This window comes from Oncorhynchus tshawytscha, linkage group LG17 (assembly GCF_018296145.1).
Source record: "Oncorhynchus tshawytscha isolate Ot180627B linkage group LG17, Otsh_v2.0, whole genome shotgun sequence".
Lineage (NCBI taxonomy): Eukaryota > Metazoa > Chordata > Actinopteri > Salmoniformes > Salmonidae > Oncorhynchus > Oncorhynchus tshawytscha.
In genome coordinates this window covers 21,382,267-21,410,097 of record NC_056445.1, presented here as the reverse complement: position 1 = coordinate 21,410,097, position 27,831 = coordinate 21,382,267, and the positions used below count along the sequence as shown (strand labels likewise).

At 43.6% G+C, this 27,831-nt stretch overlaps 1 protein-coding gene across 3 annotated transcripts; it reads left to right on the top strand.

Moving 5' to 3' along the window:
• The first annotated feature begins 1,276 nt into the window (after nt 1–1,276).
• On the top strand, nt 1,277–14,085 carry LOC112238751 (protein FAM180A-like). Of its 3 annotated transcripts, none has more exons than XM_024407289.2 (10): nt 1,277–1,616; nt 6,406–6,503; nt 9,579–11,206; nt 11,324–11,383; nt 11,600–11,658; nt 11,785–11,974; nt 12,126–12,287; nt 13,003–13,083; nt 13,305–13,420; nt 13,583–14,085. In XM_024407289.2, the coding sequence occupies exons 1-3, from the start codon at nt 1,538–1,540 to the stop codon at nt 9,927–9,929; spliced, it is 528 nt and encodes a 175-aa protein (XP_024263057.1). In that variant the 5' UTR covers nt 1,277–1,537; the 3' UTR covers nt 9,930–11,206; nt 11,324–11,383; nt 11,600–11,658; nt 11,785–11,974; nt 12,126–12,287; nt 13,003–13,083; nt 13,305–13,420; nt 13,583–14,085. The 3 variants fall into 3 exon arrangements, with proteins under 3 accessions (XP_024263057.1, XP_024263056.1, XP_042156341.1); XM_024407288.2 differs by having other exon boundaries at nt 11,324–11,393; XM_042300407.1 differs by having other exon boundaries at nt 9,579–11,383.
• Nucleotides 14,086–27,831: the final 13,746 nt, after the last annotated feature.

Below are 27,831 nucleotides of genomic sequence, written 5' to 3'. Positions count from 1 at the left end.
TGTTGAGGATCAGCGGGGAGGAGATGTTGTTGCCTACCCTCACCACCTGGGGGCGGCCTGTCAGGAAGTCCAGTACCCAGTTGCACAGGGCGGGGTCGAGACCCAGGGTCTCGAGCTTGATGACGAGCTTGGAGGGTACTATGGTGTTGAATGCCGAGCTGTAGTCGATGAACAGCATTCTCACAAGGTGGTGGCAATAGTGATGTGAAGTGGGTAATTAAAACCGCTGGCAATTTTAGATTTTCATTTAGATTTCATATCAGTCATCAGTCATATTTTTTTATGATCATGAGCTGATAATATAGAAGCAGTAATTGTAAAACAAAACATTTAACCCAAATGATAATTTATGCATAGACCATTAGTTCTCAGCAGTAGAGTACTGATATAGCCAATATTGGTTGAGCTCTGAAATACATTCTGCAAAAACATTTGTCATCCGCAGTCAGTAAGCTGAGGTAGAATGGTGTAATTCTATTTAATAATAGCAGACTCGTTTCTGAAATCCCTTGGTTTTTCCAGTTGTTTTCCTTTATTCCCTGCCTTCATCTCAGAGGACAGGCCAACCAAAGCAAAGCCCCTGGATTCCTGAGCAAACCAATATGCTCCTTGGCCCTGGTAGCGAGAGTTCTGAATGTTATTGTAACTGACATCATGTGACTACAAAGAGAACAGAAACTGTTGAGAGGACAATGGAGAGACGAAGAGAACCCTGAAATGCTATACTGCACTGTAATCTATTGTATGTGGAGTGGATGTATTTGAAGTGGGCAGATATTAGTGTTTTACTCTTGTCTGGGATGAAGCTGTCAGACACTTACTGTGTATACAATATGTGGAATGCAGGTGGATTCTAAGACAGAGTATGATGATAATGAAGATGAAGATGATGATGGAGACGTGGTATTCCTCACAGTAGGGATAGTCTCAGCCACGATCGTTGTCTCTGTGTGAGGTAGCAATAAGCCTGGGGACGAGGTTACGATATGACTATGATGACCATTATGCTAATGCTGATGGAAACCATATTGGAAAAGACGGTGACCACGATGATGATGATGATGATGATACTAGACAGGTTTTACAGGTTGTAGACCAGCTACAGCCAGTCTGGTGTCAGCTCTGCCTCAGCCAGTAGCACGGTGAGCGGCAGGCCAGCCACTAACAGAGCAGCCATTCCCTGGGTCTTGATGACTTCCAGATGACAGCCCAGACAGCCTGGCCAGAGGGAACTCAGCACTCAGTCACAGACAGAGAGAGAGGGGGGAGGCAGAGATAGGGAAGGGGAGGAGAGAGAGAAACAGACAGACAGAGTGGTGGAGAGGAAAGGATGAAGCAGTTGCATGTGAAGTGGTTTAGCAGTGCTCCAGTCAGCGTTCTTACCTCATTCTCCTGAGGGTTGTTTGTACACAGCTCTCTCCAGCTGGGGCCTGGCTGGCTGCTTTGATTGGCTGGTGACTGATCCACATTCAGATCCCATTGAGACAGACAGACGACAGGGCAGTGTCAGTGTGTGTGCGCTGGGCCGAGAGTCAGCATGATGCATCGGTGGGGTCTACTCATCACTGTGTTCTACTGCCAGCTGTTCCTGGCTACTGCTCAACACTGGAGGAAAGGTAGGACACCTGAGCACCTCACAGAGTTTAGGCTGACTTCAGGTCAGTTTGAGGGGTCAACACAGACACGTTCATAGAAAGTTAATGGTTGTTGTGTAGACGTTTTCAGAACTAAGAGCAATAAGATGTAATGAACTGCATTTTGGAATCAAAGGAAAACATATACAATATGGTTCTGTATTAAGTACCGTTGTGTGTTATTATAACTGAACATTTAGCTGCCAAACAGATTATTTAGGTGGAGTTAAGTAGGCAAAAACAAATGTATGCAGACTTTTATGAGATTTGATGTTTTTTGAAGAAAAGACAAATGTTTTGTTTGCTTTGGCAAGGCTGTGGGTGTTAGTCTCCTGTATGTATATGATTGTGTTGACGAGAAGGAGAGAGATTATATTTTCTGAATATCTTTCAACAAAGTTCCCAGCGAAAAACAACTTCACATGCCTTCTTGTAATTGGGTCCAAACATTTGGATCCACATTCATACATTTTCCCTCCCTCCCTACCTCCCTCCCTACCTACCTACCTCCCTACCTCCCTCCCTCCCTCCCTACCTCCCTCCCTCCCTCCCACACACATCAATGTTTGCTTCCTTAGAAATGTCGACGGCCAAAAATAGATCCCTCCAAATTAAGGAATGTAGGAGGGTGGATTTCAATCACTGAATCAGTCACATGATGTTGAACCTGCTTCAGGAAATGCGACTTAGCTCAGGTCTTTGCTGGCAGATGAGATCCAGTCATATGCATGATGTGTCTGTGTGGATACGAGCCTGACATTATCAGATAAAATAATACAAACTTTATTAGTCCCAGAGGGGAAACTGGTCTGTCAATCAGTCATGTGTCTCAGTATCCATTCTGAATATATTATTACATTATTACATCCATGTCATACTAGTACTAAGCTTATCTACTATATGGCTATTGAATGTCAGATCGCCCCTAAAGACCACATCTGAATATTTATGATTTGATAGAGGGGACATGCAGACAGTGATTTAGAATAGGGGACAAACTGTAAGTGTAGCCCATGTGACTGTCTCTGGCCCACTGTGTCCCTCTGACTGCTCCCCAATTCTTCTCCAGCTGTTTTGACTGCAGCAGCTTGGAAAAACATCTGCATGTCTGACTTGATGTATTGTTATCCCTTCAATATTGTGACATATCTTGTCCCATATTTGGAGCTCTCAGGTCTTCAGTCCACTGGGAAAGTTCTAATTAGGACATATACTTAGCTTACTCCGGAGTGTGTCTATTCTGTGGAAAATATCAGTTTAGACATCCCAATGCAAATGTGTAAACTGGTTAAGAAAACATCATTCATCAGTTGTAGTATGGGAAATGTTCCTGACTTTGGTTTTGGCTCTGACTTTAATCCAAATAACCATTACTGTAAACCTGGGGGACAGTGACCTCTGTGTTTGCTGCTTTTCTCAAATCAAGACACAATTCCAGCCAGGACCATTTAGCACTGATTGTAATGAATGGCGTGTTTTCCCCTGGCTCATTGCATGTGCTTAGAGGGAGATTACAAGTTCCCTGCTTGTTTGTGAGGACACAGGGGACAGTGTCCTAGCAAACACTGATTATTTAGTCTAGCAAACACTGATTATTTAGTCTAGCAAACACTGATTATTTAGTCTAGCAAACACTGATTATTTAGTCTAGCAAACACTGATTATTTAGTCTAGCAAACACTGATTATTTAGTCTAGCGCTACAGTGGGCCGAGAAGCACGAGCGATAATTGGTTTCGTCTAGCTCAGAGCTTTGAAAACTGAGATCTACTTGCAGAGGTGGATCATCCACTTTAAACCAGCAACCACTTATTCCAAATGTGACTGGCTAGATTTGGAAACCGAGTCTACTGTGTATCAGACGACTGTGTTAGCCCGCTGAGCTAAAGCCTAGGCATTACACAAGTCTTCAGGTCTCAGGCAAGGTTACACATCACATGGGCATTGAACATAGATGTTTATTTGTGTTGCTGTTGTTCTGCTGAGGTGAAAAGAAGGTTCCCTCCTGTTCTTCACTTCTGACTCGGGCTCAACACAATGGACTCAACGTATCATCTCTGTGTGTGGAATTCCAGCTCCACCCACCTCCACTTATAGATACACACTGGAAGGCATCAGGAAAGGATGTGCTACTGGATAAAAGTCAACATTGGGCTTAGGCTTTCCAATGCATACTGAGTCATTATCACACTTGGATGCACAGTAGCACATATCAGCCCAAATCTGGGTGAAAATGATGACGGCGGTGTCTGGCATTCCTCGCAGCTGCTGTATGTATGGCGCCTGTGCAACTAGTGGTGAAAGCCACACAAATTGCTGGCTGGTTGGAGCAGCCATTTTGGAGCTAATATCTCCACAGAGGTACAGCATCACCTTAACATCAAAGATGAATGGAAAACGAAGCATGGAAATGAACCTCATAGACCTCATAACCTCACTGTTCACACCGGCTCTGTGCCAATAAAAGTTGTTGTCCCTATGGGTGTGTTCTGTATGCTTATACATTCCCACGCTGCTTCTTTAACCCTGTTTCTGAATGGGGAGAATAGGGCAAGTGTTGTCCCATCGAGAGCGTGAGGCCTTAGTGGCGGGACAGTTAGAAGTTCAGTGGAGGGGGACTGGGAGTAGCAAGAGCTGGTCTTGGATCAGATTCCATAAGGAGTACAGTCGGAGAACAGTGAGTGGAATTGTCCTGGGTGTCAGTTGACCAGGAGCTTATTCCTGATCAGTTTCCATTGAGAGGGACAATGTTTAAACTATGACCCTCATTAAGCTCAGTGAGCCTATATTTCTCTTGGCTCAAACAGCAGATTACTGTACAGTGATTGGATATCTGGCTTAGATGAGTAACAAGAGCACGTTCTACAGTAGTATCAAATCAAATCAAATGTTATTTGTCACATACACATGGTTAGCAGATGTTAATGCGAGTGTAGCGAAATGCTTGTGCTTCTAGTTCCGACAATGCAGTAATAATCCAACAAGTAATCTAACTAACAATTCCCCCCAAAAAAGTACTGTCTTATACACAGTGTAAGGTGATAAAGAATATGTACATAAAGATATATGAATGAGTGATGGTACAGAGCAGCTTAGGCAAGATACAGTAGATGGTATCGAGTACAGTATATACATCTGAGATGAGTATGTAAACAAAGTGGCATAGGGAATCTATCCAAGCTCAGATAGACACAACACCTACCAGAGAGTGATATTCTATGAGAGAATGAGAGTAAAGTATGGACAAACAGTGCCCTGCATGTTATGTTTTATAAAGCTCAGTCACAACCGCGTTGAACTCTTAACTGTTGAGAGGAAAATGTAATTTACCCCTAGTCATGCTGTGTTCCTACCATGACCTTTCTGCTCTGTCCAGGGCCCAGGCATTCCTCAGACAGACTGAAGCACTGCATGATCGATGGTCTGTTTGTGTCCACTTCATACATGCTCCGACTTCCAATCAAGCTTCTTATTTGGACCTTGTCTGTCTGTACCTGACCCTTCAACCCAAAAGCACATGGCCTTGTACTTTCAAAACAGTCCCTGCCAGGTATTCAGGGCTGTAATGGAAAAGAAAGCAAATAAGGTATTGAGGGAGAGATGCTGTTGCACCAGACTTTCTTTGGGTTGGGCTGGGTCATCTCTAGGTCATGTTAACAACATTTCTCAACGTGTCATATTTTTCTGTTGAGGTCAAATACTTGACCACAAGAATGTCCCTATGTACTGTAGCTGCCTCTCAAACTGGTGAAGGGTATTATCATGTCACTACTGTGACTCCTGCCTCAAATCATCCCCTCACTGTTAAGAAGCAGCTCAGAGTAATACAGAGGAAACACTGTTGAATGAAGCTGTTCAAAGTCTCATTATCTCACTTAATGTTAATCAGGCCTAGGTCATTTTTGAGAAAACAGGCGAGCCATTTGTAGATATAATAACTACTACATCTCCCGTACAGGTCAAAGAATAGGTGTGAAGGAGGTGGTTCAGTGAATGGTCTCATCTGAGATCAGAATACCTGCCTTAGCTGCATTTAGCTCAGCAGCTGCCTTTAGCTCAGCAGTCTTGTGGTATGCAAGGGACCAAGGTTGGAACCCAGTTGGTAAGCTTGTGTCCAGGTGTTTCTCTGCTTCTGCTCCTGGTTAGCTCCCCTTATAAATGACAGAGCTGCCTTAGTCTGCGGTTCTGAAGGCTGAGAGAGAGGGCTTTTATGAAGAGCAGACCACAGATCCTGAACTCTCAGGCCTGCTGCGGCACATATGCCCTGACACTTTGAAATCTGACCGCCCTACCCTATAGCCTATGCCCTATAGACACACCTGGCTCTTTGAAAAGAGAGGGCATCTATAACGTGGGACATACCAGTGATTACCTGTGTCAGAGGTTAAAAGGTTTTCACCCGGTTTCACATAGGGACATCTGCTGCAGTTTACACCCTAGCTGTCTCCCACAAACCTGCGGCTCGATAGTTTAACCTACGTAGACATGTTTACAGTATGTAGTAAGTGTAGGATTTTACATGACCAAGAGCCACTGTGTCAATGTATTTTACGATATTGTATACTGTATGCCACTGCGTAAATACTGCAACGTGTGCTGAGTTTGACTGACCTCCTGGTCACAACAACAGCAACCATATTCACCCGCTCAACGGGAAATTCTGGATCTATTGTACTTCAGGACTTCTTTTGGTTGCCATTGGTTTAATGAGTCATTCAACTACTCAAAATGCTATCTCTCCTCTTCTCACTTTCTCTCCCCTTTCTCTTCAGCCCTTTACCCATCAGGCTTTAGAGTGAAGCGTGGCACACACTCATTGGTCAACCCCACCTTCCAGAACTCTGTGGAAGATGTTAACCTGCTGTTTGAGGTGAGTCGAAAACAGCCATCTCTGCTGAAATTACATTAATGGGCTTAAAGGGGATTTAACTCATTGTGAATGTTACATGGAAACAAGAAGATTGTTGTCAAATAAAGTTAAATCTTCCACAAATGTAAAGTTGTATTGCATGCTCTCAGTCTGTAACAGTCTGGCTCTTCCCTCCGACCCACAATGGATCATCTAGAGACCCTCCTCTCAGATAGTTTTGACTTTATTACTAAATAATGTTCTGACATTAAACTCCATATCCCAGAGGTCCCTGCTTCTTCTTGTTGTTGAGCCAGACCATATCCACTGTGGGCACAACCCAGATTCATTCACACATACTACAGTTGGTATGTTGGAGCCCAAGAAGCAAACATTATGTCTGGACATATACTGCTCAACCATCCACCGCTCTGATGTTTGAGTGGAAAACATGGACACAGAGGTTATAGGTTATTCAAGGTTTGTGAATCTTGTGGGGTAGCAGCAAAAGATGTTGCATCAGAATCAATGCCACTCAAGCTTTTATATTTGCCATTGCTTCTAAATAAAATATCTTAGGCATAACAAGTCAAAAATACCTGATAGCTCATCTCTTGTGCTTTTGGGAAGAATTCTTGACTTTCAGAGACTGTTAGTTACCTAAGTGAGTTGTAGGTCCCGTAGGGGCCCCTTTCTCCATGCTGTAGTAAACTCTTCTATCAGTCCTTGTCAGTGCCAAATATCAAATTGGCCCATAGACCCTTATGGAGATCAGAGAGCGCATAGAGTCTAAGGGCTGATTTGGAATTGGGCAATACAGTATGGGAAGAGGCTACATTTCTACAGTTTGTTATGACAGAGCTCTGAACATAGCTGAGCAAACAACGGAAACCAAGAGGGACGTGTGCAGTAAGCAAAGATGGAGAGCTTTTGTCTTCAGCAGTGGGCCTATGTGTGTAGGTGTGTGCATCTCCTCATCTCCTCCTCTCTTCAGAGTTCCATTCAGAGAGAGAAGTGAAAGTTAAAGACGTATTGAATGTTTGACTCCACTTCTCCTACTAATTGAAGAGCTGAAACATTTCCTGTTTGATGTGAATCCTGTGGGTACCACCGCTCGTCGTGCAGCAGGGACATGGAGGTCGAAGGTGGGAAGAGCAGAGACAGAGAAGCTGTAGGCAAACAGTGCTCATGGGTTCAAACTTTCTGAATTTCATACAGTTGAACTTGGACAACGAGAGTCATGGTTGGAGCAGGAACGTAGTTTTGACCCATCTGGGAAAGGGAAGCTGAAGCCTCAGTCAGCAGTCGTCATCAGTAGCAGTGTGTGGGTAAAATCACTGGGGAAACCAAGCCAGTATTTTTAAAAACATATTACAACCTATGTGTTGTGATAATTGCGTTGTTTGCTCTATAACCTGTTAGTTCATACGTCTTGACACCATGATATATAGGCCTACGGCCGAGACAATAAGAAAACGCTGGCAGAATAAACTCAACCAGGCCTTTGTTTTATCATTACAAAACCAGAGAGCAACCTCTGTCCAGTGAAGTCCACAAAGCATATTGAATGTAACCAACAGTTACATGAACTACAGCATGGTCAAGCAAATGAATATTTCTGACATTTTTGGACTACTTAACAGCTATTGGGGCGGCAGGGTAGCCTAGTGGTCGTTCTGCCCCTGAACAGGCAGTTAACCCACTGTTCCTAGACCGTCATTGAAAATAAGAATTTGTTCTTAACTGACTTGCCTAGTTAAATAAAGGTAAAATAAAATAAAAATTGATTTAGAACCATGGAGAGTTACTTCGAGTCCCAAAGAAACAGCAGCAGCCTCCACAATTCCAGCACTATTTCATCTTCAACATTTCAACATAATCAAATCACTTTTGCTTAGTCTAACACAGTGACAACTAAAAGACACCAAAAACTATTTAGTCCAATCAACGTGAGCTAAATATGATGTGGCTGTCCATGGTTCTGATTTCTCTCTCTCTGTGTGTGTGTGTGGGTGTGTGTGTACAAGTAGAAAAAACACGTTCACTCACCCTACTTGTAGAAAAATGCCAATGCCGTTCTCCTCTCTTTCATGTTGACGAAACGGTCTATGACTCTGTTATACAGTACATGCTTTTATTTTTTGTTGTCCTAGACTACCTGGCTAAAATGCTTGCTCGCTAGACTAACTTCCTTTCATGGGAAACATTAGCTAGTTAACATTAGCCTTCTACACCTAGCTACATATTGAACTTCCATCCTCTCAGGCCAATGTATGAATTTATCCTTGGATCAGAATCACAGTTATAATAATTTGCCAGTATGGTGAATTAAGTAAAACCGCAAGTCCAAATCCCTATCTCCATCGATGGCTAATTTAGGAAAGGGACAATTTTAGCTAGCTAGCTAGCCACCGAAGGACAACAATACAACAAAATGCAACAATTCAAGTTGTTTTTGTCAATGAAGTTTGGGTCTCGATGTGATGTGATAGGAGTGAAGCCAATTCCAAACTGGCTTCCCTTGACACTTGTTTTGGTGAGCCAGGACCATTAACAGTTTAGCTCAACACTGATTGGCTATTATTTTATCCTTTTTTTTCAATCAAGGGAGGACAAATGCCAAAGTATTCCGCCTCTGAAAAACTGACACGAAAGATACATTTCTTTTAAACTTTATTTCTTGGACAATTTTTGGGGGGAAGCCTGACTTGAATGCATGCCAATGGGAGTCAGGTTACTCAAGGTAAACCTTCCCTCTATCCATGGAAGGAACGGAAACTTCTTTTTAAGGTCTTAATTATTGAGTGTTTAGTCCGATTCAATAGATGAATAAGGCAGCAAACATATTTTGTAATGTATTGTATGACCCCTATTGGTAAGAGCTTGACTTGTGTTCCAGTTATACCATTGGTGGCGCATGAGATGAGATTCACCCTGACTATGTGTGGGAAATTGCTCTGTTGATTCAATCAGTCAATTGATTAAATCAATCAAACAATCTCAGAACATGAAGGTATTGAGATGACAGATGGACATATGAAAAGTGGATCTGACAGAACCTGTAAAGAATCTGATACAACTGTGTCTGTCTTCTAGATCCTGCTGGCAGGCCTGCAGATCGAGGGTGAGGACAAGCCCTTCGTGATCCCAGACAAGGAGCTGGCATCTCTGAGGAGGGTCCAAAAGCTGGAGGTTATCTGTGAGGACGTCCTGCCCAAGAGACTATCCGAGATCAGACGTCTGACCTCCCACCTGTCCCAGCGCAGAGGTGCCCTAAGCAGGGAGGACTTTGAGCGCACAGTGCTCACTATGGTGTACACTGCCCAGACTCTGGCTCATACCACCTCCCAACACCAGAAGGCGCTGTGGGGAGACGCCCTACTGCAGCTGTTCAGGGCCATTCAAGAAGATCTGACGCCCCTACCCAGAACACCTCAGCACAACTAGTGTTATGGACACGTGGACACATTTTTTTAGATACTGTAATATACTGATCATTTTATATTGTAACACAAGTCACTTTTTGGCAGAAAATTTAAAGGATGTTTTCTATTGAGTTGTATTGTATAATCAAAATGACTGTTCTGATAATGTAATGTGTTTGGTTATGATCAAATGATGATATGATCTAATCATATTGAAAGGAGGATGTGGGAAAAGGAGGGATGTGAACAATATCCTGTTCATGTTCTATCTATTGGATTCCGCCTTGTTCCAAGACTTCAGATGTAAACAAACAAATATTTTATCAGTCACTCTGACATGATTCATTACAGGTCTTTATCAAATCTTCTGTCATAATCTTCTCAGCTGTTTATCACAATCACATAATCTTTTCCCAGCACAGTCCTGTTGCGAAAAGGTGCTTCATGAAAAAAATAGTCCCATGAGGTGCAGAAATATTGTATTGAACTGTAACATTGAAGACAGGGGTATCAATTTGCTCAGCTTATTTCTCTGCAATTGATATTATAATAAAATAATGATCAATATATATATATTTGAACTGTAACATGGTTATGGCCATGTTATGAACCAAGCTAAACACTGAAGAAGACGGTTCAGCTGAAAAGTATGTGTATGCTATCCTGATGCAGTAAAAACATTATTTATATATAATGAAGTAAGCTTTATGCAGCATCTTTTAGACTGCAGACCCATTACAATTTTTGGGGGCTTATCTGGATTCACAGGTTTTACGCACCAACAATCCTTTTTGGAGAGCACTATGGTCCTCTTTTGATATGGCCTTGTTATCATTATGTGCAAATGATTGATATGACTTGAGGATGTTCATTCACATTTGCAAAAACGTGGGTAGGGATTTGCCTCAGTCCCAAACTGTTTTCATTTTGGAATTAGAGGATTTTAGCTGCTCTAGCCTGCAGGGAGGATGTCAGACTACATGTGAGACATGGGGCCTCAGGCTTTCTACACATCCCCCAGGTCTACACATTCCCCAGCTCTTCAATGGCTACAAAGAAAGACGAGTGCCTAATGTGTGTCCTGTTGGCGACATAGTCCACCGCTGCTAGAACAGACTTTCCATTGACATACTGTTGCCTACAATGTTTCTCCCTCTTCCACTGCCTACAGATGACAGGTTCAGGGTGGCGGCCATTTTGCATGGAAAACTCCTCTCCTTCTCTGTGTCCAGTTGCTATTGTTTCCGGATGGTGATAGAACTGGACTAGCTCTCCTGGTGGTCACACATCAAGGCACGGGTGAGTCCATGCCCCATGCTCCCGGTAGAGCCCACTAGAGCCCTCATTGATGAGAAACTGCAGATTGTGGTGAAGAACGTTTTCCCCCCAAAAAAGATCACCCTTCATTCCTTTCAGCGCTCTGAGAATGGGAGGCGTTCGGCCATTATGCCAGTGATGAAACGGGGATGGTCAAAGGTAAGAAGAGGTATGGTTTTGGGCTTGTGTTCCTACTTTGCGAGGTGTTACTATCTATGTTTGTGATACTTCATGCAAAATGAAAAATTACAATATTTTGACTCGTTTATCAATTGTACAAATTGCTATAGTAAAGCAACTGAGTTGTGTTATTGTCACGTACCGTGTGTGAATTTGCCGAGGACATCAATTTTGTTGGTTTTTATGTGTGCTTAGAGTCCAATGGGCTTACTGTGGATCATGAGGCCTGTGTATGGCAGTGAAACATGACCCAGGTACACACACACACACCACACACACACACCAAATTACATAAGATATGCCTCTGCTCCAGTATGAATTCTGAATTATTTTCAGTTAGCTCTCCCTACATAGTTGACTGTTTCTTTTCTCCGTGTCAGGTTGAGGAAGAAGGATATCCGTACTCCACTGCTGGTTCAGATCTCTGTGTACAGTGGCCACATCAGCCAGGACTTCAGTGAGCAGGCTGCTGTAGCCTGTACAGTCGTAGAGCGCTGGTGTATGGCCCCGTAGTCCAAAAGATAGACATCTACAAGAACGGAATCCAGGGAACCCTTTTTATACCAGCAGGTGACTAAACAAGATATTTTGTACGCAATTAAATATCCTAAAACGCATTACGGTATATCATTAGACCAGAATGTTGACCTTGAAGTGTGACGGACTGTTAAATATTGGATGCAAGTGTAACTATTTGACTGTATATGTTTTCCTCTATAAGGTCCTGGACCATTCCCTGCTGAGCTGGAGCTATCTGGGGGAGGAGGGGGTCTGTTTGAGCATCGCTCCTACCTGTTAGCATCCTAAAGCTACGTCTCCGTAGTGCTGCAGTACCCCACGGACGTCTATACAACGGTTTCCATAGGATCCATAGTACTTTGAGGTATTTTCACAGTTCATTGTGGAAAAAGATGCAAGAGGCCTGAAGTGTGTGTGCTCTGGAGTTTGTTGTGAACCTGCCGCCCCTACTTCAGACAGCCTTCACTATGCTGAGACGATCCTCAGGTGGCCAGTGATAGAGGCTATGTTTGGCTTCTCACTGGGATTCCTCATCCCTGGCCGTTTACTCTGATGTCATTAACATGATTATTCCACACCTTCCTCTTTGAAATTGACTTGTTTGATTGATAACCAGTTAATTAGTGAACGCAAATACTGTAAACAATTATTTTACAGGTGCTCTGTAGACACACCCCTCTCCTATTTCCCAACATATTTGTTGATAATTCCCCTCTCTTCCAGCCCAGATGTATGGTGTGTATACGTGGCAGCCATGTTTTCCCTTTCAGATTGTCGCTTGTGTCAATAGCTGACAGGTACAACATGTGAGTGTGTTTTAACCTATTCTTAAGCAATGGGAAATTACCTAATTTGGAATGCACTGAAATTATAGTTGTATTTTGCTCAAATCTCTAGAAATATGCACTTTGATGAGAACAACCATTTGATCTGGAGAGACATGATCCAGCCCATCACTGAGAGTGGCCCTAAAGTAGAGGTGATGGTATCTTTCAGACTGCATTGTATGCACACTATACTGTATGTATTTGTACAGTGAGGAACTGACATGTGTGTGAACCTATTTTTTGGCACCATAGGTCAGGAGGTTAAAGTGTCCATTACTGATGGTCATTGGAGAAGCTGACCAGAACTGTGCCACTACAGAATCTGTCCAGGATGTAAGTACTGTATATTTAAGTTATTTAGTAGACATTTGTCCAGAGCAACATACATGAGCAATTAGTGTTAGTCAGTTCGGGGATTCAAACCAGCAACCTTTCAGTTAATGGCCCCACACTTTTAACCCCTAGGCTACCTGCCACTACCTGATAATGCATACAAGTTGGCACACTAAAAGGCCTATCCCAGATATCACCTGACCTCTGACCTCTATGCACAGATGCGCAGTACAGTATGTTGGAGAGGGCAGGGAACCTGTGTCTTACCCTGGGGCTGGTCAACGGATCAAACCTTTCTACACTCCTCACTTCCGCTCCAGAACCTCCAGGGGTAAAGGTGAGGGATTTTACAGAGCATCTCTCATCTGCTCTGACTTAGTTTAAGGCTAGATCAAGGACCCAGTCGATAGTATCCCTAGACACATTACATCATAAGTCTTTGAAAAGGATTGTTTTTCATGAGTATTTTTACCTGTAAAACTGTAATGTGCTGTTGCAGTGATCATGTTGTGGGGAGGGGAGTCCAAATGGAGGAGGATCCTGGAGTTCCTTCAGAAGAACCTGTACCAAAGACAGGACCCCTCTGTCCCCTCAGAGCTGTCAGATCCTCCTGGACTATCTCCATTATTATAGTCGTCGCTTCTCCAGCTTCATTATCTGTCAGGGCCCTATTCTTGAAATTAAGTAGAGACAATATTGGTTGGATTTGTTTTTACTCACCAGGTGGCAGCATTGCACAGTCTCTTAAATGACTGGTCTGCTGCTCGTAGGTGTCATAGTAGTCAATGTCCTGACAATTACAAGGAGGAAGAAGAGGAGATGGTCGACATCGGCCTTTCATCAAAGTCCTTATAGGGAAGCCTTTCTGTTTAAAGGATCAGACCTTGGCTGCTCGGTCACGGTTGAGTTGCGGTCTTCTAGCCAGTCTGGTTTGGATTCCAAACTCCTGTGAGGTGACATGAAGTGTTATTGATCTCAGCTGAGTTGGAGAGAATGAACACCGCTGCCTTTAACTCTCATCAACTGCATACTTTTTTCTTTTTTACATGTCACCCATATATTCTCACTCCAGATTCCATTCTGGCAAAGGGGACCGATGGCCTAAACATCTCCATGTGTTGCACATATATTAAACCAATAGCCTGGTCTGGATCTGCTTGTGCTGTATTGCTCCTATGGTCATTATCATCCCAAACATCGTCATGCACAAACAGATCTGGGACTACGTAGGCTACTAAACCAATGCCTTGTCTCGTGATGAAGGATAAGTTCCCAATCTGGCAACCTGCCATGCCATTAAACTAAGGCCTTGTCTAGTGATGAAGGAAAAATACCCAATCTGGCAACCCGCCGTGCTGTTAAACCTTTACAGACTCAGCAGCCTTGTGGTGTGACTTGGCATCCCCCCCCTTCCCCCTATTATTTTGAGGAGGAAGTAATCCAGCGCCTGTATCCCATGCATCAGACACACTCTCCGGCCCCGCCATGAAAAACATTCCACTGGCAGCCCCTCAGCACGGCCAAAATGGGCCAAATTCCTACTTTTGAAACTCCATTGAAAGAATATGTTCATGTTGTGAGTCGAAAAAAAGAGGAATAATAGATTAAAGCGATTTTCAAAGAAAACATTTGCATTAATCATTGTCACACATGGCGGCGGTAGAGAAGAGGACGGGGTGGAGGGGTTTAGATGGTTCTGGTTTGGTTCAGATGTTCTGATTTATGAGCTATAGAGCCAAGCACAGTGTGATACTATTACCCAGATAATGATGCCACCTAGTGACCATGGCAATGTACAAACCCTGTAACTCTGGTTAGGGTCCATGCCATGTTACGTGGGCAGCCCACAGAACACTAGATCTAGAATCCCTACTCCCCAGGGGCTGATAGTGAGGTAGGATTTTAGAAATGTGACCCCACCCACTTTTAGTACAGAGGTGGTAGGGAGGGTTGAAATATGTCCCTGTCCATCCAGAGTTTTGACAGACTGATATAGCATGTATAATGGATAGGGAGCCTGGCTTTGACAGTGAGAGGGGAGAGGGGGGATGGTGCCAACAGCGTGTGCGTCTCCGCTTGTGTGTGTGTTAGTTTCCTATGTGTTAGTCAGGGACTGGGATTCCTCAGTGTATCCAACAGCCAATTACACAGTATGAGGAGGGTAGAGTCCAACCCATAACAACCTACATTAACAGCCTGCATGAGCTCATGAGATCAGCCTGAAATTAAATAAACACACTACCAATACTTTGAATCATGTCACCAAGAATAGTTAAAACTACGTCTCAAAACAGATCAAATAAATATAAGCTGTTTAGTACATTTACGCATGCCATGCGTTCATTTGATTGGGTTAATATATCCTTCTGTCGCTGTTTTTGCCCTCAAAGGTGAGTTTCACAGCATAGACTGTCAATCTACTTCTTGCCAAGCACTTGCCCGCTTTGATGTGGTTTCTTGGGGAAGGCTTCTCCTCCAAAACCCCATAATGCTCAGTAACCGAAGCGGCCACATTTATCACAACTCTTGGAATTCTGGCATTCTGCTCCATGTTCCCACAAAATGAATTTGTTGTGCATAGCGCCCTTGACACAGTTGATAAGCGATGGGAGATAGTTGTCAAAGAGGGAGTGATGAGGCTTAGGCATGAGGTGGTTCTCTCCTACTCCCCCCTACAGCTCTTATCTAGTATTGTTATGTAGAGGTGCTTAGTTCTCATGAGAGTTCTGGTATTGTTATGTAGGGGTGCTGGGTTCTCATGAGAGTTCTGGTATTGTTATGTAGAGGTGCTGGGTTCTCATGAGAGTTCTGGTATTGTTATGTAGGGGTGCTGGGTTCTCATTAGAGTTCTGGTATTGTTATGTAGGGGTGCTGGGTTCTCATTAGAGTTCTGGTATTGTTATGTAGGGGTGCTGGGTTCTCATGAGAGTTCTGGTATTTTATGTAGGGGTGCTGGGTTCTCATGAGAGTTCTGGTGTTGTTGTGTAGAGGTGCTGGGTTCTCATGGGACTTTTGGTATGCTCTGTTTCAACACAACCCACTGCAAGGGCCTTTAACTCAATTTGTCCTGGTGTAATCCTACCACAGGTGCTTGCTTCCCAAGGGGAAGTGTGTGTGTGTGTGTGTGTGTGTGTGTGTGTGTGTGTGTGTGTGTGTGTGTGTGTGTGTGTGTGTGTGTGTGTGTGTGTGTGTGTGTGTGTGTGTGTGTGTGTGTGTGTGTGTGTGTGTGTGTGTGTGTGTGTGTGTGTGTGTGTGTGTGTGTGTGTGTGTGTGTGTGTGTGTCATTTAATAATTTTTCCTCCCCATTTTATGTTTCTCAGTTTAGTTAGAAAAGCAATGGTAGATACAGAGGTCGCAATAGATCCATGACAGTTATAATGCCAATATGATACAGATGAGATCAATTTGTTTCAGACCATTTCTGTCGATCCATCTGAAATTTTATATATGAGCATTTACATATTTATACTGAACAAAAGTATAATTGCAGCATGCAACAATTTCAGGGATTTTACTGAGTTACAGTTCATATGAGGAAATCAGTCAATTGAAATAAATGCATTAGGACCTAATCTATGGATTTCACATGACTGGGAATACAGATATGCATCTGTTGGTACCTTTAAAAAAAACTATCTAGTTTGACCACCATTTGTTTCATGCAGCACGACACATCTCTTTTGCATAGAGGTCACCAGGCTGTTGATTGTGGCTTGTGGAATGTTGTCCCTCTCCTCTTCAATGGCTGGGCAAAGTTGCTGGATATTGGCGGGAACTTGAACACGCTGTCATACACGTCAACCCAGAGCATCCCAAACATGCTCAATTGGTGACATGTCTGGTGAGTAGGCAGGCCATGGAAGAATTGGGACATTTTCAGCTTCCAGGAATTGTGTTCAGATCCTTGCGACATGGGGCCCGTGCAGTATCATGCTGAAACATGAAGTGACGGTTTAGGATGAATGGCATGATAACGGGACTCCGGATCTCATCACAGTAGCATTCAAATTGTCATCAATAAAATGTAATTGTGTTTGTTGTCCGAAGCTCATGCCTGCCCACACCATAACCCCACCGCCACCGTGGGGCACTCTGTTCACAACGTTGACATCAGCATAGCTCACCCACATAATGCCATATAGGTGGTCTGCTGTTGTGTGGTCGTTCATACTTACTGCCAATTTCTCTAAAACAACATCGGAGGTGGCTTATGGTAGAGAAATGAACATGAAATTATCTGGCAACAGCTCCCTCAAAACTTGAGACATCTGTGGCATTGTGCTGTATGACAAAACTGCACATTTTAGAGTGGCCTTTTATTGCCCCCAGTACAAGGTGCACATGTGTAATGATAATCATGCTGTTTAATCAGCTTCTTGATATACCACACCTGTCAGGTGGATGGATTACCTTGGAAAAGGAGAAATGCTCACTAACAGGGATGTAAACAAATTTGCGCAAAACATTTGAGAGAAATAAGCTTTTTATGAGTATGAAACATGTCTGGGATCTTTTATTTCAGCTCATTGAACATGGGACCAACACTTTACATGTTGTGTTTATATTTTTGTTTGGTGTACTTTTTTCTTTTGATCATGTGATTTAACTACTTGGGTACCCCCAACTAAGAATTCAGGCAACACTAAATCTAGGTCATATCTAGAAAAGATTCCCTTGTGGTAACCGTTGGAATTTGCGGATACTGGATGCCTGCTGGGTCTGTTTTTGTTACACCTCAGCATTTGATTGGTCCAATAAACATGGGATCACAGGTGTTTTACAGGTACTGATTTACTTCCAAAAGGCTGGAGAGCAGATCATGAACAGCACAGATGTGGTTGCTTCAGGTATAGTTGCTTACATGTGAATCACTCCAATTCTTCCATCAGGTAAAGATAATCTTTAACAAAACGGATCCTCCTGAAGAGCTATGTCAGCTCACACAAGCCCTGGCAGGGACCCAAATGAGACCGGCGCACGCTGCAGTTAAATCACATCTGAACTCATCACTGTCACTGTAATGTAGGCTGTGACAAACAGCATTTTCCATCTCATATCCAGCATTTGTTTTTTTTGCGTCGTCGTCATTTATTTGATGACACATGGGATTGATGCAGGCAATATAAACAGAAAAAGGAATGTTTCAAGCAGGGCTTGTTCTAATTGAAATGTGTTCCAGATGAGTCAGAGTTCTCAATCACATTGTGCGTGTCAAGACGTGTGTTGGGGGGTGTTGGGTGGTCAGGAGGTGTGCTGGGGGTTAAGACGTGTTGGCTGTGTAGGGGGTCAAGGCGTGTGTTGGGGGTCAGGGGGTGTGTTGGTGGGGTCAGGGGCTGAGTTGGGGAGTGTATTGGGGGGTCAGGGGGTGTGTTGGGGGTGTGTTGGGGGGTCAGGGGGTGAGTGCCGGTGGCTGTATCCCTCAGGGAGTTTTTAGCTGCACTCTCTGGTGAGGGTCTGTTGACTCTGTCAAATAGCTGTTGTCATGGCCCACTGATTAAACAGTAGAAGAAAAGAAGGAAGGAGAAGAGGGGGTCAGGGGGGACCCAGAGACCCCTGATCACTTTGGCATGAGGCCGACCGAGACCTACAACCATTCAGCCCGCCAGGGACATTTTGCTACTAAAAAAGATCAAATCTGTGTTCTTACTGGACAAGTTTGGTAGTATACCTCCACGTTTCTCTCTACACCAACATGTTCTCTCTACTGAACACCACCCAGCAGTTAATGCCAGAGGAGCAACAGCCTTATCACGTGCCCACACTGCCCCGTACTGCCCAGTCCCCACAATAGACACAGTGTATTACCTATGTGGTTACATCAGTCTGTTTTTAATAGACTCTCTCACTTTGGACAAGGTGCAAATGTATCTGCCATCACAGGCTTGGGTTTCTCTCCCGTTGTTGCTTGGCAACTTTGTGGAGGCAGTTATCACACAACTGGTTTTTCTATTTGTTGTCGTCCAAGGAGAAACTCTTGTGTGATTTTCTTGGAGAACATACAAAGACAACTGTGAGTAATGAGTAAACAACTGGCTGCATGAGGTGTGCTGACTGCTGGAAAACACCTTTAGAATAAACACTGCACTTTCCTGCGCTGAGGTTTAAGGCCAATGGTTACTGACCCAGAAACAGAAGGTGGGACTGAAACAGTCAAACACTTGACTGTAAATGAACTCCAAACTGTTTAGGTCCTTGGCAGATTTCCATCCTATCATTTTCTCTGCTTATTTAAAAAATATTCATTAAAAGGGTAATCCGAAGTTGAAACAATAACAAAGCATAATCCCAGCACCATGTTTCAGTAATACATTTAGCTGTGAGATTGGGTGGAGAAATGTAACCACTCTCAAATTCATAGACAGAGCTATGGATGCAAGGACTGACCGTTCATGACATAAAAATGACAGTTTAAACCTAGTTTTGAGGCTGTATAGTGTTTGTTTATATTTACTTTGTTTACAAACATTGGAGTAACTAAGCTCATGAGGCATTTATAAGTTATATTCTTCAAGAATCAATGAATTCATCATTAATGTATACGTCCAAAAATGAATGTATCAGCTGCAGATTGCTCCTTTAAGTGACTGTAGTATCTGTGGTCAGCAGGCTCGGTTTTCTCTGTAGCCATCTTCGTATGGTTTTAATGTGCATCGTGCTGTTGTGTCAACACATACAGGAAACCCAGTGTTAGTCCTCGACGTACGGGGAATTAAAGTGTTTATTTCTCACAGAGTAAACCGTGAAATTAGGTGCATGTGCGTCAGTGTGCACATACAGTACCTGTGTGCTTGCGTGCGTGTGCACGTACGTGCATTCGTCTTTGTGTGTGTTCCCCTCAGATGCGCTCCAACCCACCCCTGAGCTGCCAGTCACCAGAGGCAGCAGGGCCATTATGTGTGTGTGTGTTCAGTGTGAAACTAGCTGTGAAGACGTGTGTGGCCCTCGGAGAGCCAACCTGACCCTGTGAGCCGTTTAGTCAAACTGCTCATCCTTCCATTTCAACACGCCATCTGACCTTAGTGGTATGACAGTCTCCAATTGATGACCTCATCAGTAAGAGACACATGTAGCATAACCTCCCTAGATCATCCTTTAGTCGTCACCGCTGGGTGGTGGTGCCTTATGGGAGTGGTGCCTTATGGGAGTTTTAAGCGGTGTCCATATGACAGACATTGCTTGGCCTAACACACCCCAGGCTTTATTCCACAATGGGGAAAGTATGTTTACTTGGATCAGATAGTAAAAGTAAAAAAAAGTAAAAAGCTGTTGGCTTGGTGAATCCCTCTTTCCCCTCCTTTCTTCTTAATGGTGTTTTTCAGGGGAACAGATGTGTTGACTGAGTCACATAAGGACTCTGCAGATGCTCTGGGTTGAGGAGTTGAAGCATTCGTGTCCTGGAGAATACATAACACACAGTAGGAGGGAAATGATGTGGTGATCAATGTGTCCACATGAGGATTCGTGTAGAGAGAGAGAGAAGGTAAAGGGAAAGGGGGATACCTAGTCAGTTGTACAACTGAATGCCTTCAACTGAATGTGTCCATGTGTCAACTGAAATGTGTCTTCCGCATTTAACCCAACCCCTCTGAATCAGAGAGAGAGATACAGTGCATTTGGAAAGTATTCAGACCCCTTGACTTTGTCCACATTTTGTTACGTTACAGCCTTATTCTAAAATGGATTAAATAAAAATTCTCAGCAATTTACACACAATACCCCATAATAAAAAACAGAAATACCTTATTTCCATAAGTATTCAGACCCTTTGCTATGAGACTTGAAATTGAGCTCAGGTGCGTACTGTTTCCATTGATCATCCTTGAGATGCTTCTACAACTTGATTGGATACCACCTGTGGTAAATTTAATTGATTGGACATGATTTGGAAAGGCAGACAACTGTCTATATAAGTTCCCACAGTGGACAGCAAAAACCAAGCCATGAGGTTGAAGGAATTGTCGCTAGAGCTCCGAGACAGGATTGTGTCGAGGCACAGATCGGGGGAAGGGTACCAAAACATTTCTGCAGCATTGAAGGCCGCCAAGAACACAGTGGCCTCCATCATTCTTAAATTGAAGTAGTTTGGAACCACCAAGACTCTTCCTCGAACTGACCACCCGGCCAAACTGAGCAATCGGGGAAGAAGGGCCTTGGTGACCAAGAACTCGATGGTCACTCTGGCAGAGCTCTAGAGTTCCTCTGTGGAGATCGGAGAACCTTCCAGAAGGATAACCATCTCTGCAGCATCTCAGGCATTTATGATAGAGTGGCCAGACGGATGCAACTCCTCAGTAAAACGCATATGAAAGCCTGCTTGGAGTTTGCCAAAAGTCACCTAAAGACTATCAGACCATGAGAAAAATGATTCTCTGGTCTGATGAAACCAAGACTGAACTCTTTGGCCTGAATGCCAAGTGTCAGATCTGGAGGAAACCTTGCACCATCCTTACGGTGAAGCATGGTGGTGGCAGCATCATGCTTTGGGGATGTTTTTCAGCGGCAGGGACTGGGAGACTAGTCAGGATCGAGGGAAAGATGAACGGAGTAACGTACAGAGAGATCATTGATGAAAACCTGCTCCAGAGTGCTCAGGACCTCAGACTGGGGTGAAGGTTCACCTTCCAACAGAACAACGACCTTAAGCACACAGCCAAGACCATGCAGGAGTGGCATCGGGACAATTCTCTGAATGTCCTTGAGTGGCCCAGCCAGAGCCCTGACTTGAACCCGATCCAACATCTCTAGAGACCTGAAAATAGCTGTGTAGTGACGCTGCCCACCCAACCTGACAGAGCTTGATAGGATCTGCAGAGAAGAATGGGAGAAACTCCCCAAGTATATGTGCCAAGCTTGTAGAGTCATAACCAAGAAGACTCGAGGCTGTAGTCACTGCCAAAGGTGCTTCAACAAAGTACTGAGTAAAGGGTTTGAACACTTATGTTAATGTGATTTTTTTTTAATGAATATTTATTGTAACTTCACAAAATTTTAGAAAAACCCATTTTCGCTTTGTCATTATGGGGTACTGTGTGTAGATTGATGAGAAAAAACACAATTTAATCCATTTTAAAATAAGGCTGTAACTTAACAAAAAGTTAAGGGGTCTGAATACTTTCCGAAGACACTGTATATCTTGGCATCACTGACAGACTTCACAGTTATGATCATGTTTGCTCCTATCTGTTAAATAGGCCTATGATTGATGTGCACTCAACTAAGGTACGCATATAGCTCTAGGAATGAGCTTTTACTGTTCCTGATCCCACCGATATATATGTGGGAGACATAGTGTATGTCCATATGCACAAAGCTCAACTTCAGCCCGGCCTTTGTGATTCCCTCCCAACACAGCCGACTTGAAGTTTACCCAGGAAATCCTTGTCTGGTTAGGGTGCCAAAATTGCCCAGAGAGAGGTTATCTAGCGAACATCTGCTCTTTGTCCTGAGCGTTGGCTTTGATTCTCCTGCAGCGTGTTCAGTCTCATAGTCCAGACATGGAATCAGCATGGAACCCTAAACACATCATGATTAGATAAGAGGCTTTCTCTTTATCACATTCAAGTCATTGCTTTACAGCTTTGCGGTGACTCTCAAGGATATATATTCTGATTATGCAGAACAGTAAATGTGTTCATTAATCTGGTCCAGTATATGGCTTGAAGCGTGGAGTCCTGACCCAGTGACGGCTCCATAAATAAGACCATGAGTGCATTAATGCAATACTGCCTGACATGGAGCCATTCATCAAGAAATACAGAGAATCAAAACTCACTGTTACTTCTTACTAAACCCTAACTCTTTAAAACACTAATAACAGGTTCTAGTGTCCATGACTCAACACATGCCATGCAGGGAACCTCTCATACATTTGCAGATGCAGCAATGGAAGAAGTGACCTCTGGCGCAGCGCTGGACACATGGCAGATGAACCTTGGTCCTCTCTGGGGCTGTAATGAGGAAGAGGGCCCATAGCGTGCTGGAGGAATATGAACCACAGGTTAATGTTGACAGAATCAATCAGAGCCTAAGTAGAATTACCTAAGCCTGTCCCGCCCGGGTCCCCAGGTCATCCATTCACGTAATTAGCAAAGTACTATTCATCTACAGAGGGAGAGGGGCTTGGATACAGCTCCCTCAGCGCTCTGAGGCTGGGCCAATTAAATAGCTGGTATTAATACAGCCATGCGTACACACACACACATACACACACACACACGCACACACACACCTCTGGGATTAGAATACAGGGGTGGGCATCCCATCCGTCCCTGTGGATTGGGCGATATTGATCTGGCCTGAAGTCATCCCCTTTAAAACATGAGGGACTCAATAGGCGGTCACACTGTTAGAGTAATATAACTGATTGGTATTGTTAGTTCAGAGACCTGGGTGCAATTCAATTGTTGGACGTGGTAGTAAAAGAACGAGCAGCATACTCAAAATGGGCCTCTTCAATTGAGTGAAAGTGAATGGGAAGACTAGGGGGTAAGGATGGCTTGATTGAAAGAAAGAAAGCTCCCAGCACACAGCACTTTCATAGTGTCACTTGTTTATTTTGTGCCAACGTTTCACCTTCACACCCGTAGCTTGTGGTGGGAGAACGGTCTGTGAGTGTGAGGGTGTTTCTTGTTTGTTTTCTATTTACCCAGTATGTATGTCTTATCGTCACCTTGCTCCCAGCCTTGCCTCATGTTGTCCACATGTGTTACTAATCCAGCCTGCTGACTGCCTGATGGTTTGGTGTAATGAGCGTGTTTCTTGTGATGCAGAGCTGGCCTTAACACTGCAGCAACCCTCCCTCAGAGAATGAGTTCATATCTGAGCTTCCAACATAAAGAAGAAAGCAAGCAATCTGTAAGTGATTCCAGGATATGGTCAGGAAGATATTGCCATCAGCGGGCTATACGGAAAGTCTAAGATCGTCAAGATGTACTGGTAAAAACGCTTGTGGAAATTGTAAAAAGTTGCAAGTTGTCTAGCGATTTACAGTATATCCACATACTGTGTCAGTAAATTCATGTGTATTTGATTGATGGTAACACTTATTGAATACCAGAAATTGTAGGACATTGTTATATGCAGTAAATACCTATGTACTCCTACTACTTGTTATTGTCATACTTTATGGATGACATTTCAAAAAGCCTGGAATGAAAGGAATGGGTCGGTTTAATTGGTCACTTATCTCTTCATTTAGCTGTATCTGCTTGATCAGTGGCTTTTTCAGTGCAGTTTTTTTGTTACTAAGCTATTTTTAAATGCCCAGAATAAAATAGCTATAGGGCCGTTTTTCTTTCAGTTATCTGAAATATGAGTTTAGGCTAAGGCAATGCCTTTCTAATTCAAAAAGTTAAGACTGGAATATGTTAAACCTAATCTGAAAAGACTAAACAATGGATAGACAAGAGAACTCACTTCCTGTTCAAAATGCAGACTCTAATCAGAAGTAGTACTTCTGCAGAGAAACCTGTCCACCCACCAATAATGCAGTTATTGATTAACATGTCTGAGGCTCAAATCAGTCTCTTTCCTGCTGATTGGTTTGGTCTTAGGGGACCTCCTGATTGAATTGTGGACCCAACATAAATAATGGTCTGCTGGCATAGACCAAAAGAGCTTCTGGAATGAAACTGGTAAGCGGAAATCAAGTGTCACTTTTCTCCTCTTTGGATTAATGCACTCACTGCAGTTCCTTTTGACACGAGGAGGCGTGCAATCCTAGCATAGCCTTCGCCTGTTAAAAAACATTCATCAACAAAGTAACAATGAGACTGATAGCAGGTCTTTAAAATGAATTAAACCTAATTGAATTCCACTGTGCTGATGACAGAATGCGTTCAGATCCTGATTTGTGGCTGTGATTGGTCATGCACGCCTGTTGACCCCTGGCCCCAGGAAGCATATAAAACAGCAGGATGTTTGCACAAGGCCAATTCATAAGTGCTGCGAGACACAGTGGCCAATATCCCCTCCCCTCCCTTCTCTGTGCTAGCCTTCCAGTCCACTCTAATCAGATAAATTTGTCTTTGTTTCTACCTAATTTATACAGCATGTGGAGGGAGGGACCACAATACACAGGGCCCCCTGCCTGCAGTTACTCATGGAGAATGAAGTCACTAGGTTAAATGAAAATGTATAGCTTTATTGATCATATGATTTCTAGATAAGGCACTCGTTGGTAAAGGGAAAGCATGGTCACAATGCAATTCCATTTGTTTTTTTAATTAGGGAGTGGGTTACATTTTGTCATGTTTTGCTGGATGTTAGAGGTTAAAAACATTATTCCTGGTGACTGGGGTTCCAGGAATGGTATCTGCTAGTAAACAAAACATCACTCTGAAGTGGAAAATCAGATCTAAAACATCAGATTTCTGGAAATATTGAAGCATTTGGCAACACACTTTTGTTCCGAATTGGGTCTTGTTTGCTTTCAAATTCTACACCAGCTCCATAAAACCAATGATTATCCAATACTGCTCCAGATAGCGGACCGTAACAATGCCTGATAATATTGTGCAGATGATTTAGCCGTGGAAACATTGGTCGGGCCTTTGCTGAATCGTGTTTATCTCCCAGGAAGAGAGACATCTGGGTTGGGAAAGACTTAAGGCCACGGCAGATTGAAAATTGAATCCCTGACCTAGGCCTAGGGAACATGCTGACCTTCCCCTACACTCTGTGTTCAGGCTTTCTACATCCACAGGTGAGTGGCTTTAGTGGGTATCTGGGGGGCGGTCTGGGGTAACCTTGAGTGGATGTAGGGTTGTAGGTCTACATAGCTCCATAAGGATGGATGAAATAGGGCTGGGTACATGGGGCTAGTTAGTTTGAGTTCATTGTGAGTGGTTGTTGGGGTTGCCGGTCCGTGGGGAGGGCCGCGGTCACAGGCTCCACCGTGGGTCTCCCAAGGCAGCATCGGCATGGAAACTAACGTTATGCATCTGTGTTTAATGCCCAGACCGGTAAGGGATATGGCTTGAACCCTGACCTCTAGAGAAATCCAGCCATTCGTCACGCATCGTTGGATCAGGGGGTGGCAGCTCCCAGCACATCTGTTCAGAGGCAGGCAGCATGTGGGGCCACTGGGCCGAGGCTTCTGTGCATCCATAGCAGTCTGTTGGTGTATGGAAATGGATGGCAGTTGGAGTTGTAAGCTCTGGGATAGCCTGACCCTCGTTGATTTATGTTGCCTATCCTAAGAGATTTACCTTATCTAATGCAGCAGTTTTTCTTGAACTTTGAACTTTCTATGAAACTCAAACCGCTTTGGTTGAGTTGAAAGTCAGGCTAAACTCAACATTTATTTATATATTTTGATTAATTTGCTATCTAGATAGACATTTCAAATAACGTTGAGGTTGTTCATCTGTGGGCCATTCAGGTCTCCATCCGTGTTGAAAGCTATTGTGAATTTGAGTCTTTGGGGAACGTTAGGCGTTTACATGTTCCAAGATGGATGGCACTTACTTTCCCTTGCTCTGAGACTTTGTGTACATTATACCTTATAGTTACCATTGACGTAGCGAGAGGCTTGAACTTCCACATACACAAACTGGGCTTAGACTTTGGGCTGCCAGACAGACCATTGACAGCTATTCTGTGTTGAATGGGTAGAGATGAATGTGGAGGCATATGTCAAGCATTCTCTCTATTTCCTCAGCGGTCAGAAAGGTCATTCCTCTGATTGACACTTGGATTGTGACGGAGACTCAATCGGAGAAGCATGACCATTCCCAGTTGACATTGACATGATCTGCTCAGGGAAGAATGGCCATAGAATACTGATTGGCATCTGCTGCTTTGAGCAGAACGACTATTGAGCGATTCGCCCCCGCCTTGACCCGATTGAAGAAGGCATGTCCCGTTGAGAATTTTTCTACATTGACATGAGCTGATTAAAATTCCGGCAGAGGATCCCAATGAACAGCTGATGATCCCGGTGATGATCCACATGATCCAAGATGACAGTCAAATTACAGGAGTCTAGACGCAGAAGATAAAGCAGAACTAAAAACGCCCTAAAGGAACCTTCTGCCTTCACCCCCATGTTAAACTGTCAGCTACAGCCAAGTAGATTATGATGGATCGGTCTGCGTGGAATGTTGTTTTCTAAAGGTTCTCTAGGCTCTGATTGGTTCTCTAGTAACTCATCAGCGTCCGTCTTTAGGGGTGTTCAGTGTCAAAGTAATCAGAGGTATTATCAAAAGCTTTTGACCCACCATCCAAATCATTAGCACATTGCTGATAGGAGAATTTAGTCTACATTGTGGTTAAAGCAACAATCCCCGGAAAGATGGAAAGCTGCTTTTCATACCAGATTTTCCAACTTACCGGGCGGGTCGGCAACGAATACGGCTGCTTTCTTTCCGAGGCTACGGTTATGTGTTTTTAAACTAGTATCCATCTATAACCTCTCTGAGTAGGAAGAGTTAATAAGTCCTCCGCCTGTCTAAAGGAATGTCAAACTACCTCCTTTGTGTTCACTTGTTTTCTGTCCCAGTAGAAACTGTCGGCAGGGTCACATGAGTTCCAGACAGGAGTCGCGTTTTGTGCTCCATGTTAGATCCTGGGAACTGATACACTCTGGATTGAAGGAGAGTGTTTTCAGGTGTTATTCCTATTCCATGAGTATGAGCTCAGCTGGCTGTTCTGATCTGTTCATACTGTGGTATTTTACCTCCTTTGGCCACTTGCTTTGATATTGTTTCAATTTTCCACCACAAAGGCAGTAGAACTCTCCATCAGTAC

What these genes read in the sequence shown, in the direction of transcription:
- LOC112238751 (XM_024407289.2), top strand. Translation starts at nt 1,538, where the DNA reads ATGATGCATCGGTGGGGTCTACTCATCACTGTGTTCTACTGCCAGCTG. An exon ending in TGCTCAACACTGGAGGAAAG is followed by an intron (nt 1,617 to 6,405) that starts GTAGGACACCTG and finishes CTTTCTCTTCAG; the next exon opens with CCCTTTACCCATCAGGCTTT. An exon ending in ATGTTAACCTGCTGTTTGAG is followed by an intron (nt 6,504 to 9,578) that starts GTGAGTCGAAAA and finishes TCTGTCTTCTAG; the next exon opens with ATCCTGCTGGCAGGCCTGCA.